Source organism: Rhamphochromis sp. 'chilingali' (genome assembly GCF_963969265.1).
Source record: "Rhamphochromis sp. 'chilingali' genome assembly, chromosome: 19".
Lineage (NCBI taxonomy): Eukaryota > Metazoa > Chordata > Actinopteri > Cichliformes > Cichlidae > Rhamphochromis > Rhamphochromis sp. 'chilingali'.
In genome coordinates, this window is record NC_137946.1 from 19,863,812 (window position 1) to 19,883,128 (window position 19,317).

Here is a 19,317-nt window from a genome sequence, read left to right on the forward strand (position 1 = left end):
TAATTTTTTTTTCTAAATTAAATGAAAAAAAAAAACATAGTCACCATGGCGTTATAAGTCATTTTTATTGTCAGCTGCATCCATGTTTTGATTTGAATAGATGAAATTACACCGCCATGCTTCGGCTCTACAGATGTTGATTTATACTAAACAACTCACAGGAAGCTATATCAGAAATACTCGGATAGTTTTCAGATGGAATAATATATAAAATATATAAAACTGTCGCTGTTTTTATGAAGTAGAAATGCAATCTCAAAGCCTAATCCTCTCATTTTTAAGCTTTCTGTTATTATATAATAGAAGAATAAAAAAATAAGATGATATTAATAACAACTAAATTGTGGTACACATCTAAATCAGTCTCACACAATAAAATGTATTCATTAAAGTGCCCACAGCCTACCTATTCTCACTCGAATGTTACTTGATTCACACAAGTAACATAAATGTTGGACTTTCAGGTCTGTGGCCTATCGCACAATACAAAACACACACTTAATATAAGCCTATAAAATAGTTACTTAAAAAAAATCTATTTCTTCTGCATAATGGGAACCTATCTACTCTACTTTGTTCTGAGAAATGCTCATGGCACAAGTGTGAAACCCAGTGGACACTCAGGGTAGTGCAAGAAGACGACATGCCATTTCACAATCTGAGATATTAAACACTGTGGCTATATATTTTTTTCTCTGTATACACAGTGTAAAGCTTACTGTGCTTTTCCATTCATCTAGCAGCACAATTCTTGCTTTTATTTATCTACTTTCACGACAAAAAGGAAGTGAGTTGAACGTGTTTGCCATCACGTACAGTGCCGTACAGTTCGGCAAGAGCTTTATTATGGCACTGATAATCTATGTCTACTGACAACAGCAGAGCAAAGTCCTCTTTTAACAGGAGACAGGTGCACCTGGGTGACCTGTTTAATAACGGCATTGTTTTGCCTCGCTTTCATCCGCCATTGCTGCTCATTGTCCACAGTCACTTTCACAGATCATGCAGGTGTCCCATTGTGGTTGTGTTTTTAGTTCATAAGTCAGTATTGTTGTTTCTACTCCACAGAACTTAACAATTGATTTTCAAGCTCTTCCGTTTTCACTTTTACTTTTCCTTTAAACTCAGCCCGGAGCTCGTCAATTTCTTTTCCACTAGAAAGGAAAAGGCAAAACATATATAAAGTGAGAGGGAAAAGCACATTTACATGAACAGTTTTAATCAGGGAGTGTTAAACTGGGACATTAGTGGCTACTTTTGATCCTGTGTCTGTTTCAGTAATCACCTGAGGGGGATGAGAATGATTCCACATGTCAGGTTGAGCTGCTGGAGTATTGTGGGAAGGTTCGGTGTGGAAAACTAGAGAAAAACAGACAGTCACAACCAGAAATGCATGCACTGCATATCTGTGTATGTTCACATAACATCCAAACTGTGCAAACCTTTGGTGGTGGAATACAGGCACCAGGTGTGTTGCTGTATATTTGGTTGATGGCTTTCTGAAGGATCACAGCCTGCTGAGTGAGGCTCTTCAGGTATTCCGAGCTTTCCGTAGTGCTGTTATGGTTCTCACCAACCTACACATGTTCAGCAACAGTTAAAATCCAGAGCAGAATGCATGGACATAACACCAGAAAACACTTTATTCTAAAACACACCTGGCTCTTATATATTGAATAAGCTTCTTTCTCGTGGTGCAGAGCTGATCGAAACTCTCCTTTACTCTCATACACAGTGGCCAGCAGGTGATGACTGTGCAGAAGAAAGACATGGAAAGGCTATTTTTTTGCACAGAAAATTCAAATGTGAACAGGAAGATCACAGCAGTTGTCTTTCAAACTTTCTGTAACTGAATCTATGTTTTTTATGCAAGAAGAAGGAGCGTGAGGACAAAGTGTGTCACGTACCTGTTTGCGTGTTTCAGGGATGTGACACCGTGGTATTTTGAGGTTAAAGTTAAGGCATTATGCAGGAACTTCAGGGACAGCTCATACTCCATCAGTCCATGAAGTACCAGACCTAGCATGCTCTAACACAGAGGAGCAAAACAGGGACACAAACGCACAAATGAGCTCTTACTCTTGAGTATTTCATGGATATGACCCACTTTGACCTTTTAACCAGTGCAATATCACATAGACTACCACTGTGTCACATAATATTGTGATTCTTATATAATGTGTTACATATTCTCAGACTTTTACTTTATATTTCACTCATTAAAATATCAAAAGGAGTCAGTTGAGGTGGTTCGGGTATCTGATTAGGATGCCTCCTGGGCAAGCATGTCCTACTGAAAGGAGGCCCTGAGGTAGACCTGGGGTTTACATCTCTTGGCTGGCCTGGGAACACTGACACACCAACAGGTTTTCTGCTTTTCGGAGTTCTTATTTTCCTCAACTGTTTTGAATGTCCAAATAAAAAAATCTTGATGGTAAGAGGGTTTTTTTTTTTACATTAGAAAAGCAGCTCAACCGCAGCTGTCTCTCTGATGTACTCATATATAATATACGTCCAATGAAACCTGAGCATCCTTATCTCTGCCACCTCCAGCTCCACCTCGTCTTTTTGCTGTCTCTATACCGTACATCATAGCAGGTCTCACTACCATTTTGTAAACCTTCCCCTTCAGTCTGTATTGGCCCCACCTTTGAAAAGTTGACCTCAGGTATTTAAACTTATCTACCTTCACTGTCTTAACCTTTCTTTTTGCCTCCCCTCATTCACACACATGTATTCTGTCTTGCTTCTATTAACTTTCATCATTCGTCTCTTCAGTAAATACCTCCACCTCTCCAGGCTTTCCTCCACCTGCTTTCTAATCTCACTACAGATCATCTACAATATCATCTGCGAGCATTATAGTCCATTGAGACTCCCGCCTGATGTCATCTGTCAGTCTGTCCATCACTACTGTCAACAAGAAGGAGCTCAGAGCCGATCCCCGACGTAGCCTCCACTTTGAACCCATGTGTCACTTCTACTGTACACCTCACCACTGTCTTGATTTCCCATCCCTCGCATACTTCTCTGTGACTTTTGACTTCCTCATGCAGTACCACACTTCCTCTCTTGTCACCCTATAATATGCTTTCTCTAGAGCCACAGACACAGTCAAGCTAATTCTGGCCTTCTCTATACTTCTCCATCAACACTCACAAAACAAACGTCACATCTGTAGTGTTCTTTCTTGGTCATCACCTCTCTTCTTAACCTAACCACAGGTGGGACACAAGCCTGTGTGCTCCTAGTGGCGGTCACAAGCCCGGATACATGGGGAGAGCGGTATCAGGAAAGATACCCACCATAAAATCTTTGCCAAACCAAACACGCTAATATACTTTTTTTTAAAAGATTATTATTTTTGGGCCTTTTTGCTTTTAAAGTATGTGGTCACCTGCTCAATAAATAAATAAATCAGGTGGGATCTCACTTACATCCAGTAATGCTACTTGTGGATGATCATCTCCACCAACAAGCAGGGTGAGGTACCGAGCACGATACAGCAGCTGTAGAGAGGTCAAGTGGTGGCCTCCAGCAAAGCAGTAGAGGGTCAAAAAGGTCTGAAGCATAAAATGATAATATATCAAAGACATATTTTAATAAATACAGTTAAGCGTTTGGCTAGTTTTTGTTTTAATTTCTACATGAAAAAAATAATCCCTAGATCCAGTCGGTAACAGCTGCAGAACTGTGAGGCCAATATGAGCAAACTTGGGTTCTATAGATGGATTTTAAAAAACATGATAAGTGTCTTTATCCACATCACAGGGTCAAGACTTGAAAAAAAAATGATGCTGATGTTAATGAAACTATCCTTTTTTTTTTTCTTTAACTGCAGATCTGTAAATAGGGATTGTGCCACTGAAAAATATCACTATATATATATTTTAATAAGATGTGTGGACTGGAGATCGTTAGGGTGGAAGACAACACAAATAACATAACAAGACTGTCTGTAAATTAATGAAAAAGTGACGAAACTCACATAATCTTGTATGGTCTGTGGATGGTCTATACCATGCAGTCTCTCAGAACTCATTACGGCCTTTTCCTGGTGGCTGAGGGCCTGCAATGCATGGACACGTTACAGGAAACATTGCTGTACATAACTATGGTCTGCTTGATTCAGAAAGTTAAGTACTGGTTCATTGTATAAATTAACATAATGAATATTTACATCTGCGTTTTCTCCCAAGATGTAGCTGAGCCGTCCGAGGAGGCGCAGGCACATGCACACGTCCTCATGCAGGACCCCACACACACTGCTGAATAGAGTCAGGGCCTGACTAATCAAGTCGTAGCATTCCTTGAGGAGCCCTAAAATCAAACACAAAATACTATTAATGCACAGCAAATAAACAGAAATGAATATCTGCTCCTCATATGAGGACTGGCCTTCGAGCAGATCCATTATCAGGATCTGTATTGACAATGTGCATCATAGATCGTGTTAAATACAAGGAACTGAGCGGCACAATACAGCACATATAGCATAAATGCGGTCATGTTTAATATGTGCACATGCTTGGTATAAACGCACATATTTAAGTGTGTCATAAAATCATCCACACATGTCTACATGTAGACTGATGAGATGACTGTACAGGTTATTGATTGCTTACTCTTCTTATATAAGCTGGAAAGCCTTCTTGAGATGATTTCAATATAGGTGATGAGGTCCAGCATCCACCTACCTTGCTCTGTGGCCTTCACTATAAAGCCAGATGGGCTCAGCAAGCCATGTAGAGCTTAAAGTTGGCGTATGAAAGTGGCTGTCTCTTTACCTGGCTATATCACCATGGTAACTTATGGTGAGTGCAACATTAAAAGACATTTGCTTGGTTTTTGTGACTGACTGGCTGCTGAAGCTCCATATTAGATTAAGAATGTATTTTATTACAGAATGAGAAGTGTGGATCTTGTATCACTGGCATTAAAATAGAGTCAGTGTCGCCACTATGAACAGGAACAAAGAACTATACTCTTTCAATTTGCATGTGAGAACTTCCTCACACACAGAGCACATTAGGAAGTTACTTTTAAAACAGTGATTTTTCTTTCTTGCAATGCAAATGCAAACAAATAACAAATAGCGCGTTAAAACCTCCTGTTGATTGTGTAAGCATACTGTTAACGCTTCTTCCCACGCCACACATTTGCCCCTATCAGATGTGTGATATTTTTAGTTAGTGACATTTAGAGTTTGTGTTGATGTTTGGAGGGAAGCAGCTCCTGCTGCTGCAGGATGTTAAAATGTAGGGATCTCAAACTCCTTTTACATTGAGGGCCACATTTAATTTTACTGTAAGAAAAAGAAGAAGAACACATACACTGTATATTATGCTGTTTACGTCTATATTTGTGCTTATGTCTCACCCTGCTGCACTGCCAGCTGGGCTTGCTGAACAAGCTGCGTGGCATCCGATGACGTAGGCTTGAGATGCCGGACCACGGGAAACATGTTGACGATGTCCTCCTCACCAAATGCCGGCCTGTGTCGAGACTCAAACACATATTCCCTCAGCTGCACCTGAACACAGAGAAAGGGAATGGAGGAGGAAAGCAGATGCACTTTAAAAGTTGGATTTAATAACTTTGTGGTTTTTGGTCTGATTTTCTGCTCTAAGCACAGTAAATTGTGAACTTCAGCCATCAAAAACTCTGAAGCTTGATGTCAATATTCTATTTCTTGTGTAAAACCACAAGAAATAGAATTATGGATTTAAGAGAAAAACTAAAGTAAAAAAACATTCACTTTTCACCCATGAATGTCATGATTAAAACTATTTAACAAATGTTAAATAAATGTAATAAGTGCAAAAACAGCTCTATATGCCTCTTAAGTCGCTTAACTTTAGATCCTAGACTGCCACACTGTTCATTAATACATTCACTGGCCACTTCATTAGGTATGCCTGTTCAGCTGCTCGTTAAGACAAATATCTAATCAGCCAGTCACATGGCAGCAACCTGTGACATGGGCAAGATCATCATAATGGGGGCAAAATGTTATTTTAGTGACCTTTAACATGACATAGTTAATTTCAGAAAGTGCTGATCTGCTGGGATTTTCCTACCAACTCTAGAGTTTACAGATCTTGGTCCGAGAAAGAGAAAATATCCAGTAAGCGGCAGTTCAGTAGGTGAAAATGCTTTGCTGATGACAGAGGTCGGAGGAGAATATCAAGACTGCTTCAGGCTAATAGGAACAGGAAAGAACAGGATATGGATGCTATAATTCAAACATGTTGCCTGATTTCATGAATCTCGTTTTCCGTTGCAACATTTGGATGGTAGGGTCAGAATTTAAAGTAAACGACATGAAAGCATGGCTCCATCTAGCCTTTTAACACCAGGCTGATGGTGGTGAAATGCTGTTGGGGATATTTTTCTGGGCTCATTACTACCGACTAAGCATCATTTAAATACCACAGGTTACCTGAGTACTGTTGCTGACCATGTCCACAGTGCACCCAAAATTAAATTCTCTGAGCAGTGTTTTCAACACCTTGTTGAATCTATGCCACAAAAAATTAAGGTAACGCTGAAAGCTGAGGATTATTTGAATTGAAATCTTTGGTAGTATGTTATCTCTTTTTTTCTAAGGCTGATCATCTTGTTGATCAGCCTTGTTGGCTGAGAATCATCTGTCGACTTATTGCTATTAATACAATCTAAATGTATTTGTCATTTAATTGTTATTGAAATTTAAATGTTTTGGATATTAAAAAATGTATTCTCTAATTTAAAAAAAAAATTCTTGGATAAATGTAGGATAACATTGAATCCAGATCTTATCTTTTTTGACCTTGAAAGAACAGAAGTGTGGCAAAAAAATAAACTAGATTACCTCACGTCAGCTTCTGCAAAGGGGTAGAAATGTTGACTCATGGTCAGTGATCAGCATTTTTATGTATTTTTTCTCCATATTTTTGTCCCGTCTGTTATGTCTTGACCAAATAAAGCAGTGTGTTGAGTATTCTATGATACAGATGTTGTGATTTCACGTAGCATTGGCAGTATGGAGACTTATGGGATGGAGACTTAATTTAAGTTCATAGGTTGCTGTATTATGAAGAGATGTCTGACCTGGATGCCTGTCTTGATGGCAATCTCTCTCAGCAGGGAGATCCTCTGAAGGTTGTGCTTTTCTATTACTTCATCTATACTTTCACTGAACACAGAGAGGATGACAGTGTGAAAGTCTTGCTGCACATATCCAGGAACACATAGGCACACACACACACACACACACACACACACACACACACACACACACACACACACACACACACACACACACACACACACACACGCACGCACGCAAACACCTGTCAAATGTGTAGTGATAATAATCTCGAGCCTCAGCCCTGATCCTGCCCCACAGCTCGCCGGACGTCAGCCTAGCCCACACGCTGTCACTCAACAATGTGACTCGACTCCCGTGACTCCGGCGTCGGCGGCTCCTGCGACGGGAGAGCAGCTCGTCTGAGAAGGAGTCGGGGAAGCAGGAGGAGGAGGTCAGGAGGCAGTTTAGGAAGTGACTGACAGCTGCAGAGAAAGCTGCAGGTTCCACATCCTGGGAGAAAATAAGGTAATTGCTGATAAATCAAAAACAATGATAGGTTGCGTAGTGATTAGTACATGTGTTTTCTTAATCTGAGCACCTGCAGGTAGGTCCTGAAGATGTGTTTGGCACTTCTGAGGATGATTTCACTGACGCAAATTCTCTGTAAGGGAAGAGGAGAGAAGACTTCGAGAAAAAGTTCATGAGATCAAACTGCAGGACTAGCTCAGTCTTCACAATCTACGTGTGAAGGCTAATGTTGAGAAGCCAGCTCTTGCTGCTTCACACTATATGAACAAACATTTAAAGGCTTGATGAAGGTTTAAACTTTTGATTTCAGAGATGTTTCTTGATTTCTTGATATGACAACCGCTTTTCTATTTTCTTGCAAAATAAACAAAGCTTATAATAATAACAACAATAATGATTAGGAACAGGTTTCTTATACAATGCGGTATATTCAGTGGAAAAAAATGCACGCTGGACCAGCCTAACAGACCCGCCTTATTCATATATGCTGAATAATAGCATTTATGTGGTATGGTTATTAATAGCTGTATTATGTGCCTGTATATGGCCGAGTCGTCTTCTCTCCTCCACCCTGCCGAGCTCCCTCAGTATGGTGCCCAGATATCGCACGTTCACACCCCGCTGATGAAGCGCTGAGGTCAGACTTCCGCCATCCATTGGCACTGCTGTGTGGTCAAGACAGTCCATCAACTATAACAGAAATGACACACACACATCATCTTACACTTTATGCGATACACTTAAACATTATCACTCCACACACAACTGACCATTGCTGGGATCTGATGCGACAGGAGAAAAGCAGCTGCCTCCCACAGCAGGCACCTTTGCCTCTGAACCTCCTCTAAACACTCAGCAGGGAATCGAGCACCTGCAGGAAAGACACACAGTTCATCTTTAATCTGACAACATATACATACATACATACATATATATATATATATATATATATATATATATATATATATATATATATATATATATATATATATATATATATATATATATATATATATATATATATATATATATATATATATATATATATATATATATTACTCTGAGTATTTGTATGTGAGCACGAGGGTGTTCAGTACCTGGAGAGCAAACATCAGGATTGAAGCGGATGTCAAAGCAGGAGTCACTCACTGAGCCGACGGCTCTACAAGCTTTCAGGATCGCATTTCTTTTACTTATTTCTACAAAAATCAAATATGAAAGTATTGTTAGCCAACATGAAGATAATCCGCTTTCTTTGCCCTCACACATCTGTTAACATTTGATATTTGCATTTTCATTTTGTGGCTCTATCATCTGTGATTCAGGCCTATGATAAAAATTCTTTAGTGTGTGCAGATTATTGCATGTGTTCCAGCTTCTTCTGACCTTCTGTAGATTTCTCCATCAACAGTTTAAAATCAAACATCACATCTGCAATGCTCTTTCTCAGCATGACACCTCTGTACATATGTCATATTCACTTTATTCACTGTATAAGGTCTTATTCACCCATGTCAGCACTGGCTGCAGGTCTCTCCCCAGTATCTGAATCACAGATGGGCTTCTCACTCCACTCTGTGGCTTCATCCTGTTCAGTCAGCTGGCTCAGCTCATGCGACACCATCTTCATGAAAAGCTCATACCTACATCATAAAATAAAAGATAAGAAGATGAGAAAGCTCATTTTCTAACATTGGCTCATGCTGCTTGTCTAGTAGTTCAGTTCTGAAAGTCTCCCTCACCTGTGCTGAATGAAGGCCTCAATCAGCTCAGGTCTCAGGCTGGCCAGACTGTGACAATGGAGACATGGGTAACCAAAGCTCTGGCACTCCTTCGGCACCTCCTCCCTCCTCTCCTCTGTCTCTGAGAACTGGAAGTTAAGATCTGGGGGGAAGGTTCGCAGGAGGTCCAAGATGTAAGGTCGTCCATCATTACCCAGGATGCCTACGGTCTCGATGCCAGAGCAAAGCTCCACCGGTCTGTTGTTGTGGTCTAAAACCTGGTGACGCTGGATTCTCAGCTGCTTACTGGTTTTATCCAGCAGCTCCAGAAACCTGCCATAAAACACACTCCTGCTCAGCTGCAGTAATAGTGACAAAATAAAAGGGCACGTCCGGCTTTTCGATCAAGAGCTACAATATAAGATTTCACTGAGTATGTAGGAATGTTACCTCGGATGAGTAAACACTGTCTTGCCGTTGTCATTGGAGCCGTACACTATACTCTCCTCCTGATTTTTCTCAAGTATCCCAGGAATGATCGTCTGTGCAATAACTCGGACACCACGATAATCCACCACAACTGTGCCGATTGTGTGTAGCCCCTCCATGTCCACTGATGCATATGCCTGCAGCCGTGCAGATTATTTTTTGACCAGTTTGACCATTAATATCCTTATAACTACACCCTTAAAGATATCTGAAATGATAATTTCCTCCCAAACACCTCCCCAGTCATACCATCAGGATCTCTCACCTGAGCTCCTCTTAGGTCACAGATGGCAGCAGCGTGAGCAGCAGTGTTTCCCCCTAGTGGTCGGTAGTGCTCAGACACATCAAACCCCTGGCTGAAGAAGAGGTTGTTCCACATGAACATTTGCAAATGAGGCGACTCCCCTGGGTTTATCGGCATGATGTTGCCGTCAATGACAGCCGTAGCACCTCGTGTCGCAGCGGCCACAAAGTCACTGTTGGTCTGCGAGGAGGGATTCAAATACTGGTTAATGAGTTTATGTTTCAATAAAACAATTTGGTCCCAGAGGAGGAAGAAGAATAGAGGAAACATAAGAGGACTGTTATAAGAGGTCATGGCTTCTGGGCTTTAAATTGATTATCACAGGTTTGCATCATTAGTAATGAAGGACAGACTTGGAAAGATGATGTTGGGAATCCGCACCTTGAAAATGCTCCTCTCTCTGTGCAGTCGTTCCTGCAGGGAGCTCCCGGGGAGCTCCCTGCATCCCTGAAGCTCCTCGTTCCAGTCCCGACTCTGAGATCATGACACACAACCTAAATATCAGCATCATCATCGCCATCAGTTGAAATGTAAAATCAAACCTATATTTTTACATGTCCTGCATTTCCACATTTAGGTTGCCTCCTCGATCTTGCGTCCACTACCGTATGCTCATCCTGGCCCATGTAGCTGGCGTGCGTCTCCTCCGCTCTCACGCAGTCAAGAGTGTGGTCCTCGTGTGGCGCAGTCCAGGTGAACACCTGGAATGGTGCTGCAATGCGCTCATAAGGGTGCTGCTGAACTCTGGCTCACAGCAGAGGATGGAAAATATTTTTACTGTCAAGCTTCATGCTAAAACAAGTTCTAAATCGATTCCAAACAGTTGGCTCACCTCTTCTTCTGCAGGGCGGTGAAGTTTTTCCTGAAAGCAGGGCTGACTTGACTCAGCAGCTCCACTAGAGAATGGCAAAGGGTTTTAGGAACTGCAGGTTTGGGGTTAAAGTTGAAGGCAGTTGACCTGAAGAAGTCAGAGAAGAGCACACGCCAAGTCAAGGCAAGTTTATACCCTTGAGTAACTACAGTACTCAAGGGGAAATACCAATGTTTAATTATAATTATAACTATTAAACCTACTGGAAACATCTGAACAAAATATCTTGCCAGGATGGATAAAACCTTTTTATAGCATGTAAAACTCACTGATTGAGGAAGAAACCCCGTGTAGAGGATGTAATATTGAGTTCTCTATCCTCCATAGTCAGGACATTCAGGTATATTAAGTCACCGTGCATCTTCCTGTTTCCTGGAGGTGGGTTCCAACTGCTGAGGGTCAAGACCCGCAGGCACTGCAAAGGCTGTCATTTCACTGTTGTTTAACCACGACTAAATGCACATTTACCCAGCCTTAACTGCATGTAGAAAAACTGACAGCTCACCTTCCAGTCCTCTCTGACTGGTTGAAGTGGACACAGCGGTCGCTCCTTAGAGCCGGGGAGGACGTATTCTGGAGGGCTGCAGTCAACAGACTCCCTTTCAGAAGCTCGCCTCTTCCCCACGCTCTGACCATCTGCAGGGTTGAACGTAAAGGTGAAAGGGTTGAGCGCTTTCTTATAGGGAAGCTGATCCTAATGTATGACAGAGGGGCGTTACCATTGTTTCCTGTGGTGTAGAAGGTGAGGTAAGACAGTGAGCTGCCGTTCACGCCGTTGTACGCATCGGTGGGGTCGAGGCTCCTCAGAAGATCACGTACATGTCTGAGATGAAGACGAGCATCACGCACCGAGTAAGATTCTGCAACAGGAGCAACAACGCTCACAAAGGATTCAAATCTATCTTGCACGAGTGCGGGATTAAATGGAAGAATTTTCCATATGAAGATGCTCATGAAATAAGATTATCAAGTGGAAATGCAGAAATAGTAATGCTAAATAATTTAACATCAGTATAAGAAGGTATGGATGTTTTGTACTCATGTTTTTCTTTCACTCTAATACTATTTTGAGAAATGACTCAAATGGTGAATCATCACATGAAGACAAAACTAATGCAGTAAGAACAGGAAGAGGCAGTTACCCTCCACCACCTTGATCACCGCTCCGTCACGGATGCCCGGGACAGAGTGCAGCTCATTAAGGCTGTCGAGCGTGACACCACCCAGCTGGAGGGAGAAGCACGTGCGATGGCAGGTGATCTCATGATCCATAAGCACCTGGTGGAGCTCTACAACCAACATCTGGCCGGTCACCTGATGGTGGAGGAGAAACATGAGAGCTGAAGTGAAATGAAGACACAGTGAAGTGAATCTTTGAGAAAACAGGGACTAACAACAGAACCTGTAGCTCAAAACTTTCTGTTCCCGGAGGCTGGATTCTGACAGTAAAACTTGTCTCTTGGAGATCAACTATGTCTTGGATACTGAGTTTTTTCCTTTTATCATCATCAGACTGCTCTGGGAGATCATCTTCAGAGGGTGCTGTAGCTGGATTTGGATGTGCTGTTAAACAGAAGAGAAAAGACAAAAATAGACCATTGAGATGAAACTGGCTGAAAAACAAACAAACACTTTAATGTGAGTTAATCAGGTGGAAAATACAAATTCAAAATGAAAATAAAAACAAGGAAAGTTGATCATACAGGAAGCACCCCGAGAGCATCCTGCTCACTCTCTGGGCAGTATTTACTAAGTGCAGAGGATTGCATACATACTTTAAGAAGTTTGTAGTGGAGTAAAAATCAGATAAGGGTAGCATGGCAGATGTTTACTCTGATTACCCAACATTATGTTGGAGCGGGTAATGGATAATAGATGCTGATTTGCGAATAACTGGACATGAACAACTTGAGCTTATTATATAATTTTATATTACAGTGTATTTCGGCTTTTCCACATTCCAACAAACACTACACTTATGAGAATCAATGTTTTTAAATTATAAAGCTTTTTGTCAATTTTTGGAGATTATATCTCAGAATTTCAGGAGCAGGACCACGCCTCCAAACACGCTCCTGCTGGTTGTCATCTATATAGGTTCCCCCAGTTCTGCAAGCTGTTCATTCTCGTTTATGTGCCCCACCCTCCCTCCCTCCTTGTTCTCAATTCTTTAACTTATTCACTCCTATTAGTACATGGGGATCCGCCAAACCCAGTCCCCTTCGAGGCCTTCCCCAAACCGCAGCTCAATTCATGTCCAAGTATTCACCTTTACCTACTAAAACGCTGTCAAACCTAAAATGAGGACGTAGGCCCAGCTAGTGAATTGACCTTGAAGTCCTTGAAGAGCAGGATCTACACCCCTATGAAATTTGACCAGAAATCTTTCAAAACTTTTTAAGTTATTGTTTTTACAGACAGAAACAATGACACGACCAAAAATACCAAAAATATGCCCTCCTTGTCCGAGGAAGTGAAAAAGATCTAAAAAATGAAAAGGAAGGTGAATGAAGATATGGTGTTATCATCCAGAGTTTTTCACTGTGATAGATTTCAGACTAAATAAATGAGTTCTTAAACACAGTCTTAGCTTAACCAGCTGTAATACTGACTACAAAAAAAAAAAAAATCCACTCACTTTGGACATGTGTTGCTCCCAGAAACAGTCTGTCAACTAAAAAAAGGGTCATTCGATCAATCTTAGTCTCTCCTTCTTCTTCTCCTTCTGCCTGTCGCTCATCAGTCTTGATGGCTTCCTCTAACTTCTTTGGCAGATGTGACTTGTCCTGACTTTGAATATGACCTGCTGTCTGAACCACAGAATTGTTTGTTTTTATGTGGATATTATTATGTTGGTTTTCATTTGCAGTCTGCTCTAACTCTTCCATCTGTCCATTGTCCTGATTGCTCTGTTGTTTCAGGTTCACACAACCCTCAGTGGGGTTAAAGTTTTCCACATTTTCTGTGTCATTATTGCTGCATTTTGTCATCTTCTCTGACTCCACTGCAGCAATGTTTTCATTTGTGCCGCTGACCTTGTGGTCAGCCTGCATCACTGAGGTGTGTTTGGATTCAGTCTTTTGCTCGTCTGGCTTTTTGTTGCACTGTAAGGTTGTCGACTCTCTCAGGGCAGAATCTGTATGTTCCTCTTCAATTGGGTCAGTGTTTCTTTCTGTCTGCAAAGTTAGCTTTGTTAAGGTGGCCGTCACTTCGAGTTTGTCTTTGGCTGTCTGCCTTCCTACCTTTCCTGGCAGCTTCAAGTCAGCAGAAACTTCAACGTCACACCAAATGTCACTGCTTTTCTTCTCCGATGTTTGTGCCTCCAAAAGCAGCTGTTCCACACCTTCATGTTGATCCCAATCATGCATCTCTTTTCCAGTCTCACTATTAATGATCATACTTCCTCCCCTCACCACCCTCTTATTACCGAACTCGAGTGTTTCTGTTTGTGTTTGAACTTCTGTTTGCGACTCAGTCTGAGTCTGCACCCCCATACCAATCTGGGTCTCTATTTCAGTCTGAGTCTCAACCTCAGAGTACCCTCTGCCTCGCATCTCATTACTCCTTCCTTGTTCTTCGCTTCTTTGCTCGCCCATCCCCTCGCCTCCTCCTTCATCCTCCTCAGACACGAGCAGACACACCATTGGCTCCACCAGAGTCACATCTCCTCCCAGGCTACTGCTTAGGATGATGTCAGGAAACAGAAAGTTCTCCGGTTCGAGGGCCAGGTTTGTTATACTGTTTGTTGAGACGGTTAACACGTCGTCCTCCGAGTTGTCCAGCAAACTCAGTGACTCACATTCACTCTCTTCGCTGGACAGCAGAGGAGATCTTTCTGCCTCACCCAGGCCTGGTGTATCCTGACACTTAAAGTAGTTTGAGAGGGTCTGGCAGCACTGGAAGATGTTTCCCATGGTGCCTTTATGCGCTAAAAAGAAGTAAAAACTGTGAAGGTGACCTAGAGAGGACCAAAAAAAAAAAAACTATGTTAGTGTCAAACCCCAGTAGAGTCCACTTATACTTTCATACTTGAGCCAGTGTTGTTCAGTTACAACAATAAAAAGGAAACAAATAAGTCAAACTAGGAAATACCAAGCAACAAGACCCTACAGTTTTGACAAAGTAGGAACTTTATTTAGAGATAATGAATGGTCCTAATTATTCCTCATTTCACCAGAAAACAACGCAATCATACACAAACATTAGACATTGTTTTCTTTTCTAGATAAACCTGACATTATTGGTGCTATGTTTTCTATCTTTACATTGGTGGAATGAATTATTTAATCTCTGGCGGATCTCAGCCCATTTTATGTATAAAGCACATCTGTCCACAAAACCAGTTTCTCACCAGTTCCTCAACATAGAGCCCCATGCAAGAGCTTACCTCATGGGGTTGGGATGGTCATAAGAAAGGTGGCAGATTAGCCCACAACTTCATGGGAGGAGCATGTTAATGATCTGAAGGCAGCCACCAAGAAAACTGGTGGTAACACTACACTGCAATTGATTGAAACATTGCAGCACCTGCAAGGTCCCTCTGTTGAAGAATACCCATCTTTAGTTTGCCCACTCCTCTTTATCATTTACAGAAAACATGTAAATGAAGTGCTGTGACCAAATGAAACTAAACTTGAGCCACCATGTTTGAAGGATGAGAAATGCTGAGTATCACCCAAAGATCACCAAACCCACAGTCAAGCATAGAGGTGGAAACATCATGCTTTAGGGCTGTTTTCAGCTAAGGGTACAGGAAGACTCCACCACATTGAGGCACTATCGGACAGGGTCATATACTGTAAAATCTTGGATGAGAACTAGGGCTGGGTGATATGGCCTAAAATTCATATCGCGATATAATTTGAAGCATGTGCGGTAACGATATATATCGCGATATATTCTTTTCTTCTGTATAACGTGTTTTCCACACTATAAGGCACACTTAAAATCCCTTAATTTTCTCAAAAATCGAGAGTGTGCCTTATGTATGCATTCTGGTTGTGTTTACTGACCTCGAACCGATTTTGGCTGCAGAAATCTGTTAAAAAATGTTTTAGTACAACTTTGGTAAGCCGCACTGCTTGATGGATTGTCAGAGCATTACGACTGCCGTAGTGAGGAGCTTCGCGGAGTAATCTGGGTCCAAAACTCCATTATGGGCTCAAAATGTGGTCATAAATATTTTGTACTTGTAAATCAGTTTCGTATGTGTAAAAAGAATTTGTGCGTGCGTAAAAAAGATTTGTCTATGGACTTAGCCAAAAAAAAAAAAACCCTGCAAGTTACAAGTACGAATTTTGACCCGATTTTTCTTCCTTTCATCTGATTGGTCAATGTCATGTCAATCACAAATGTAACAATCCAGTCAGAGAACAATGGGTTTGGCTGTCAGAGGGGCGCTTTTTTGAACTGCAGGTCTTTTTTACACATACAAATCTTTTTTACGCACACACAAATTTTTTTTACACATACAAATCTTTTTTATGCACACACAAATTATTTTTACACATACAAATCTTTTTTACACACACACACAAATATTTTTAGACATACAAAACCGATTTCCAAGTACAAAATATTTATGACCACATTTTGAGCCCATCAGGTCCTAAAGTCAAACGAACACTGAGAGTTAAAAATGGTCTAAATTCTTTAATCTTTAATAAAATCATCAGCGTTGCTGCTTTACCAGGTGTAACAATTAAGTTTAACATCCAGGCATCCATGAAAACAGAAGTTATTAAATTTAACAGAGTTAGAAGTTAACAGGAAGTTAGCTTGCTAGTTTCCACCTACCACTTCCAAAATAATGAAGACAGAAAACTAAACAGCAGTGGAGTTTGCAGGGTTACTGAAGTTGGACTACCTGGTATATAATGTTGTGCTACGTGATTGCTAACAACACAGCTATGTTAGCAAAACATTAGCACAGTGAAGCTGGAGGATGAACGCCAACTTTTTTCCACTCGATAAAAGTTAACGTGAGGGATTCTGGTGGTTAGGGACTAATGCAATCGCATAGCAGGATGCTATACACGGGCCAAACTTCAGTCAGGAGAACAACTGAGATCATTCATCCACAACACAAGGTTAGTTATTAATATACTGCAACATAGAGCAGCTGCGAGAGAATTCAACATTAATAAATCAATGTTACGGAAGTGGAGGAAGCACAGTTTTTGGCTTTCCCCATATTTCAAAAGTGCTTCATCTCTTTGCTATGACTCTCGGCATAATTTGCAGATAATGGTTATAGCCACTGCCATGCTTTCGACCAAACCAGGCGCAGCTTGATGACATCATCAACATGTGCTATCGCGATAGAGCGGTATAGTCAAATCTCTATTGTTGGCCAAATCGTTTCTATCGTATATCGTTTATATCGCCAACCCCTAATGAGAACCTCCTTCTTTCAGCCAGAGCCCTGAAGGTGTCTCATAGGATGGCTCTTTCACCATGACAGCTACCCAAAACATGCCACCATGGCAACAAAGGAGGGGCTAAAGAAGAAACACTTCAAGGTAATGGAGTAGCATTGCTGATCTCCAGACTTCTAGACCTCACCCTGTAAAAAATCTGAGGGGGGCAGCCTGAAAATTTTCACAGTTTCTGTAAAGAGGAGTGGGTCAAATTCCCTTCTAGGATGTGTGCAAACCTAGTGACCATCTACAAGAAACGTCTTTTGCCTGTGCTTGCTAACAAGCAAAAGTACAAAGTCATGTTTTGCTTGGGAATGAAAAACCTATTTCGATCAATGACATTTAAAACAATTTATAACTTTTTTATAATGTCCTTCTTCTGGATTTTTGGTTGATATTCTGTCTCTCTCTATTAGATTGAAACTACCATAAAACGAGAGTCTGATGATTTCATTACAAGGGAGCAAACTTACAAATTTAGGATTGGATCAGATAACTGTTTCCCCCCACAATACAAATTCCTGACTGCACATTTGATAACGCTGTCTTATGCTACCCAAAGCAAACACACAAAAAAACCCAAACTAATTATATTTTAGTATCACGTTTTAACTTCTCAGCTTGCAGCTGTGATGTACAGTCGTACTTCTGGCTGAGGTTAGTAGACATCAGAAGCACGCACTTTCAGTCTGGTGTGAGCGTCTAAGCCGTAACTGAGTTCTAGTTTTGACACTGCCACAAGCGTGCGTGTGTGTGTCATGTGTAAATGCAAGCAGCTTAGAGCCTTAGACGACAGCTGATGACAGGACAATCATGAAGTATTCCTGCAGAGGTGTCACCTTACAGTGGAAGGGCCTGGAAAACCTCAGAGACAAATTCTGATCAGGCGAACTCAGCAGTGATGTTGGATGTGTAAAAATCCTGGAATGAGGAAGAAAACAGATGAGAAGGAGAAAAATATCCTCTAAAAAGCTTCAAAAGAGCCAAAGTAAAACAGCAGAAGATCTGAAATGGACAGAGTTATGATTTTATATGTAACATGTAGCACACATTATTTTGACCTCATGAGAACACAAGCACAGCAGAAAATGAGCGCACATGTCTCAAAACAGAGAAAATCACATCAGTTCATTACAGATTAATGTAGCAAATCTACAACCCTACCATCCCTTGTAGAAAGACTGAGTCTGTCAGTCTGTTTCATCTTCTCCAGATTCTCCTGCTCCTCATGGAATCAGAAACGTAAGTTTCCTCAGGCTTTCCTCCAGAGCAGGAGGCTCCCCAGTCCTTACAGCGAAACCACATTACACAAACTATGTGTGTGTCTGCCCTTCAAGGGGAGGAGAGGAGCTGTGGCAGGCCCTCTGCTCAAACACTCAGTACCCGTCCAAGTCCAGAAGAGGGCAACCTTTCTGCCACTCATGATGCAACTTCCTGTATTCAGATCGGCCCATGCTTTCTCTATCAATCTTGAACGTGTGAGCACGTGCAATGTATATAAATAGCATCAGCAGGAGAAGGAGGAGGAAGAGGAGGAGGACTGGGACGAGGGCTGGCGCCTTTTCACATTGTGTGAGATGTAAACATGACACAGCAAACACCTCCTCAGACACTCAGTGCTGGAAATGAGGCTCCAGTAGGTGCGCTGAAAACTCAGGCATCAGTCTGAAAGCAGCTCTCTGGTTGCCATGGAAGCGCTGCAGCGGTACATTTGCATTCTGAGCACAGTCACCAAGACAACTGTGGGAACGTTCTAGAATGGGACGTTTGCTAGGAGACAAGTGTCGACTGACAAACTGACAGAACCATGTTTGGGTTTTAATGAGTGATTTTTGTAAACCTAATTTCTCGCTATAGCTTATTTATATTTTGTTTTCTTTTTAATACATTATATATATATGTATATACATATA

General features: G+C 41.4%; 1 protein-coding gene across 3 annotated transcripts; it reads right to left on the reverse strand.

The window, feature by feature from the left end:
- Positions 1 to 52: 52 nt before the first annotated feature.
- LOC308387454 (clustered mitochondria protein homolog) lies at positions 53 to 18,795 on the reverse strand. 3 transcript variants are annotated; one of them, XM_080867509.1, is made up of 30 exons: positions 18,569 to 18,795; positions 18,249 to 18,325; positions 13,624 to 14,943; positions 12,388 to 12,548; positions 12,128 to 12,299; positions 11,705 to 11,845; positions 11,491 to 11,621; positions 11,255 to 11,409; positions 10,947 to 11,072; positions 10,720 to 10,858; positions 10,496 to 10,588; positions 10,076 to 10,294; positions 9,772 to 9,947; positions 9,343 to 9,654; positions 9,110 to 9,243; positions 8,698 to 8,799; positions 8,371 to 8,471; positions 8,138 to 8,290; positions 7,671 to 7,733; positions 7,335 to 7,582; positions 7,093 to 7,177; positions 5,380 to 5,533; positions 4,181 to 4,320; positions 3,989 to 4,069; positions 3,438 to 3,563; positions 1,908 to 2,029; positions 1,659 to 1,752; positions 1,443 to 1,577; positions 1,286 to 1,359; positions 53 to 1,154 (listed from the first exon to the last, which is right to left on the reverse strand). In XM_080867509.1, exons 3-30 carry the CDS (start codon positions 14,897 to 14,899, stop codon positions 1,058 to 1,060), a joined length of 5,010 nt encoding a protein of 1,669 aa, XP_080723635.1. In that variant the 5' UTR covers positions 14,900 to 14,943; positions 18,249 to 18,325; positions 18,569 to 18,795; the 3' UTR covers positions 53 to 1,057. The 3 variants fall into 3 exon arrangements, with proteins under 3 accessions (XP_080723635.1, XP_080723633.1, XP_080723634.1); XM_080867507.1 differs by having other exon boundaries at positions 10,669 to 10,858; XM_080867508.1 differs by having other exon boundaries at positions 10,669 to 10,858; positions 18,244 to 18,325.
- Between the last annotated feature and the right edge of the window lie 522 nt (positions 18,796 to 19,317).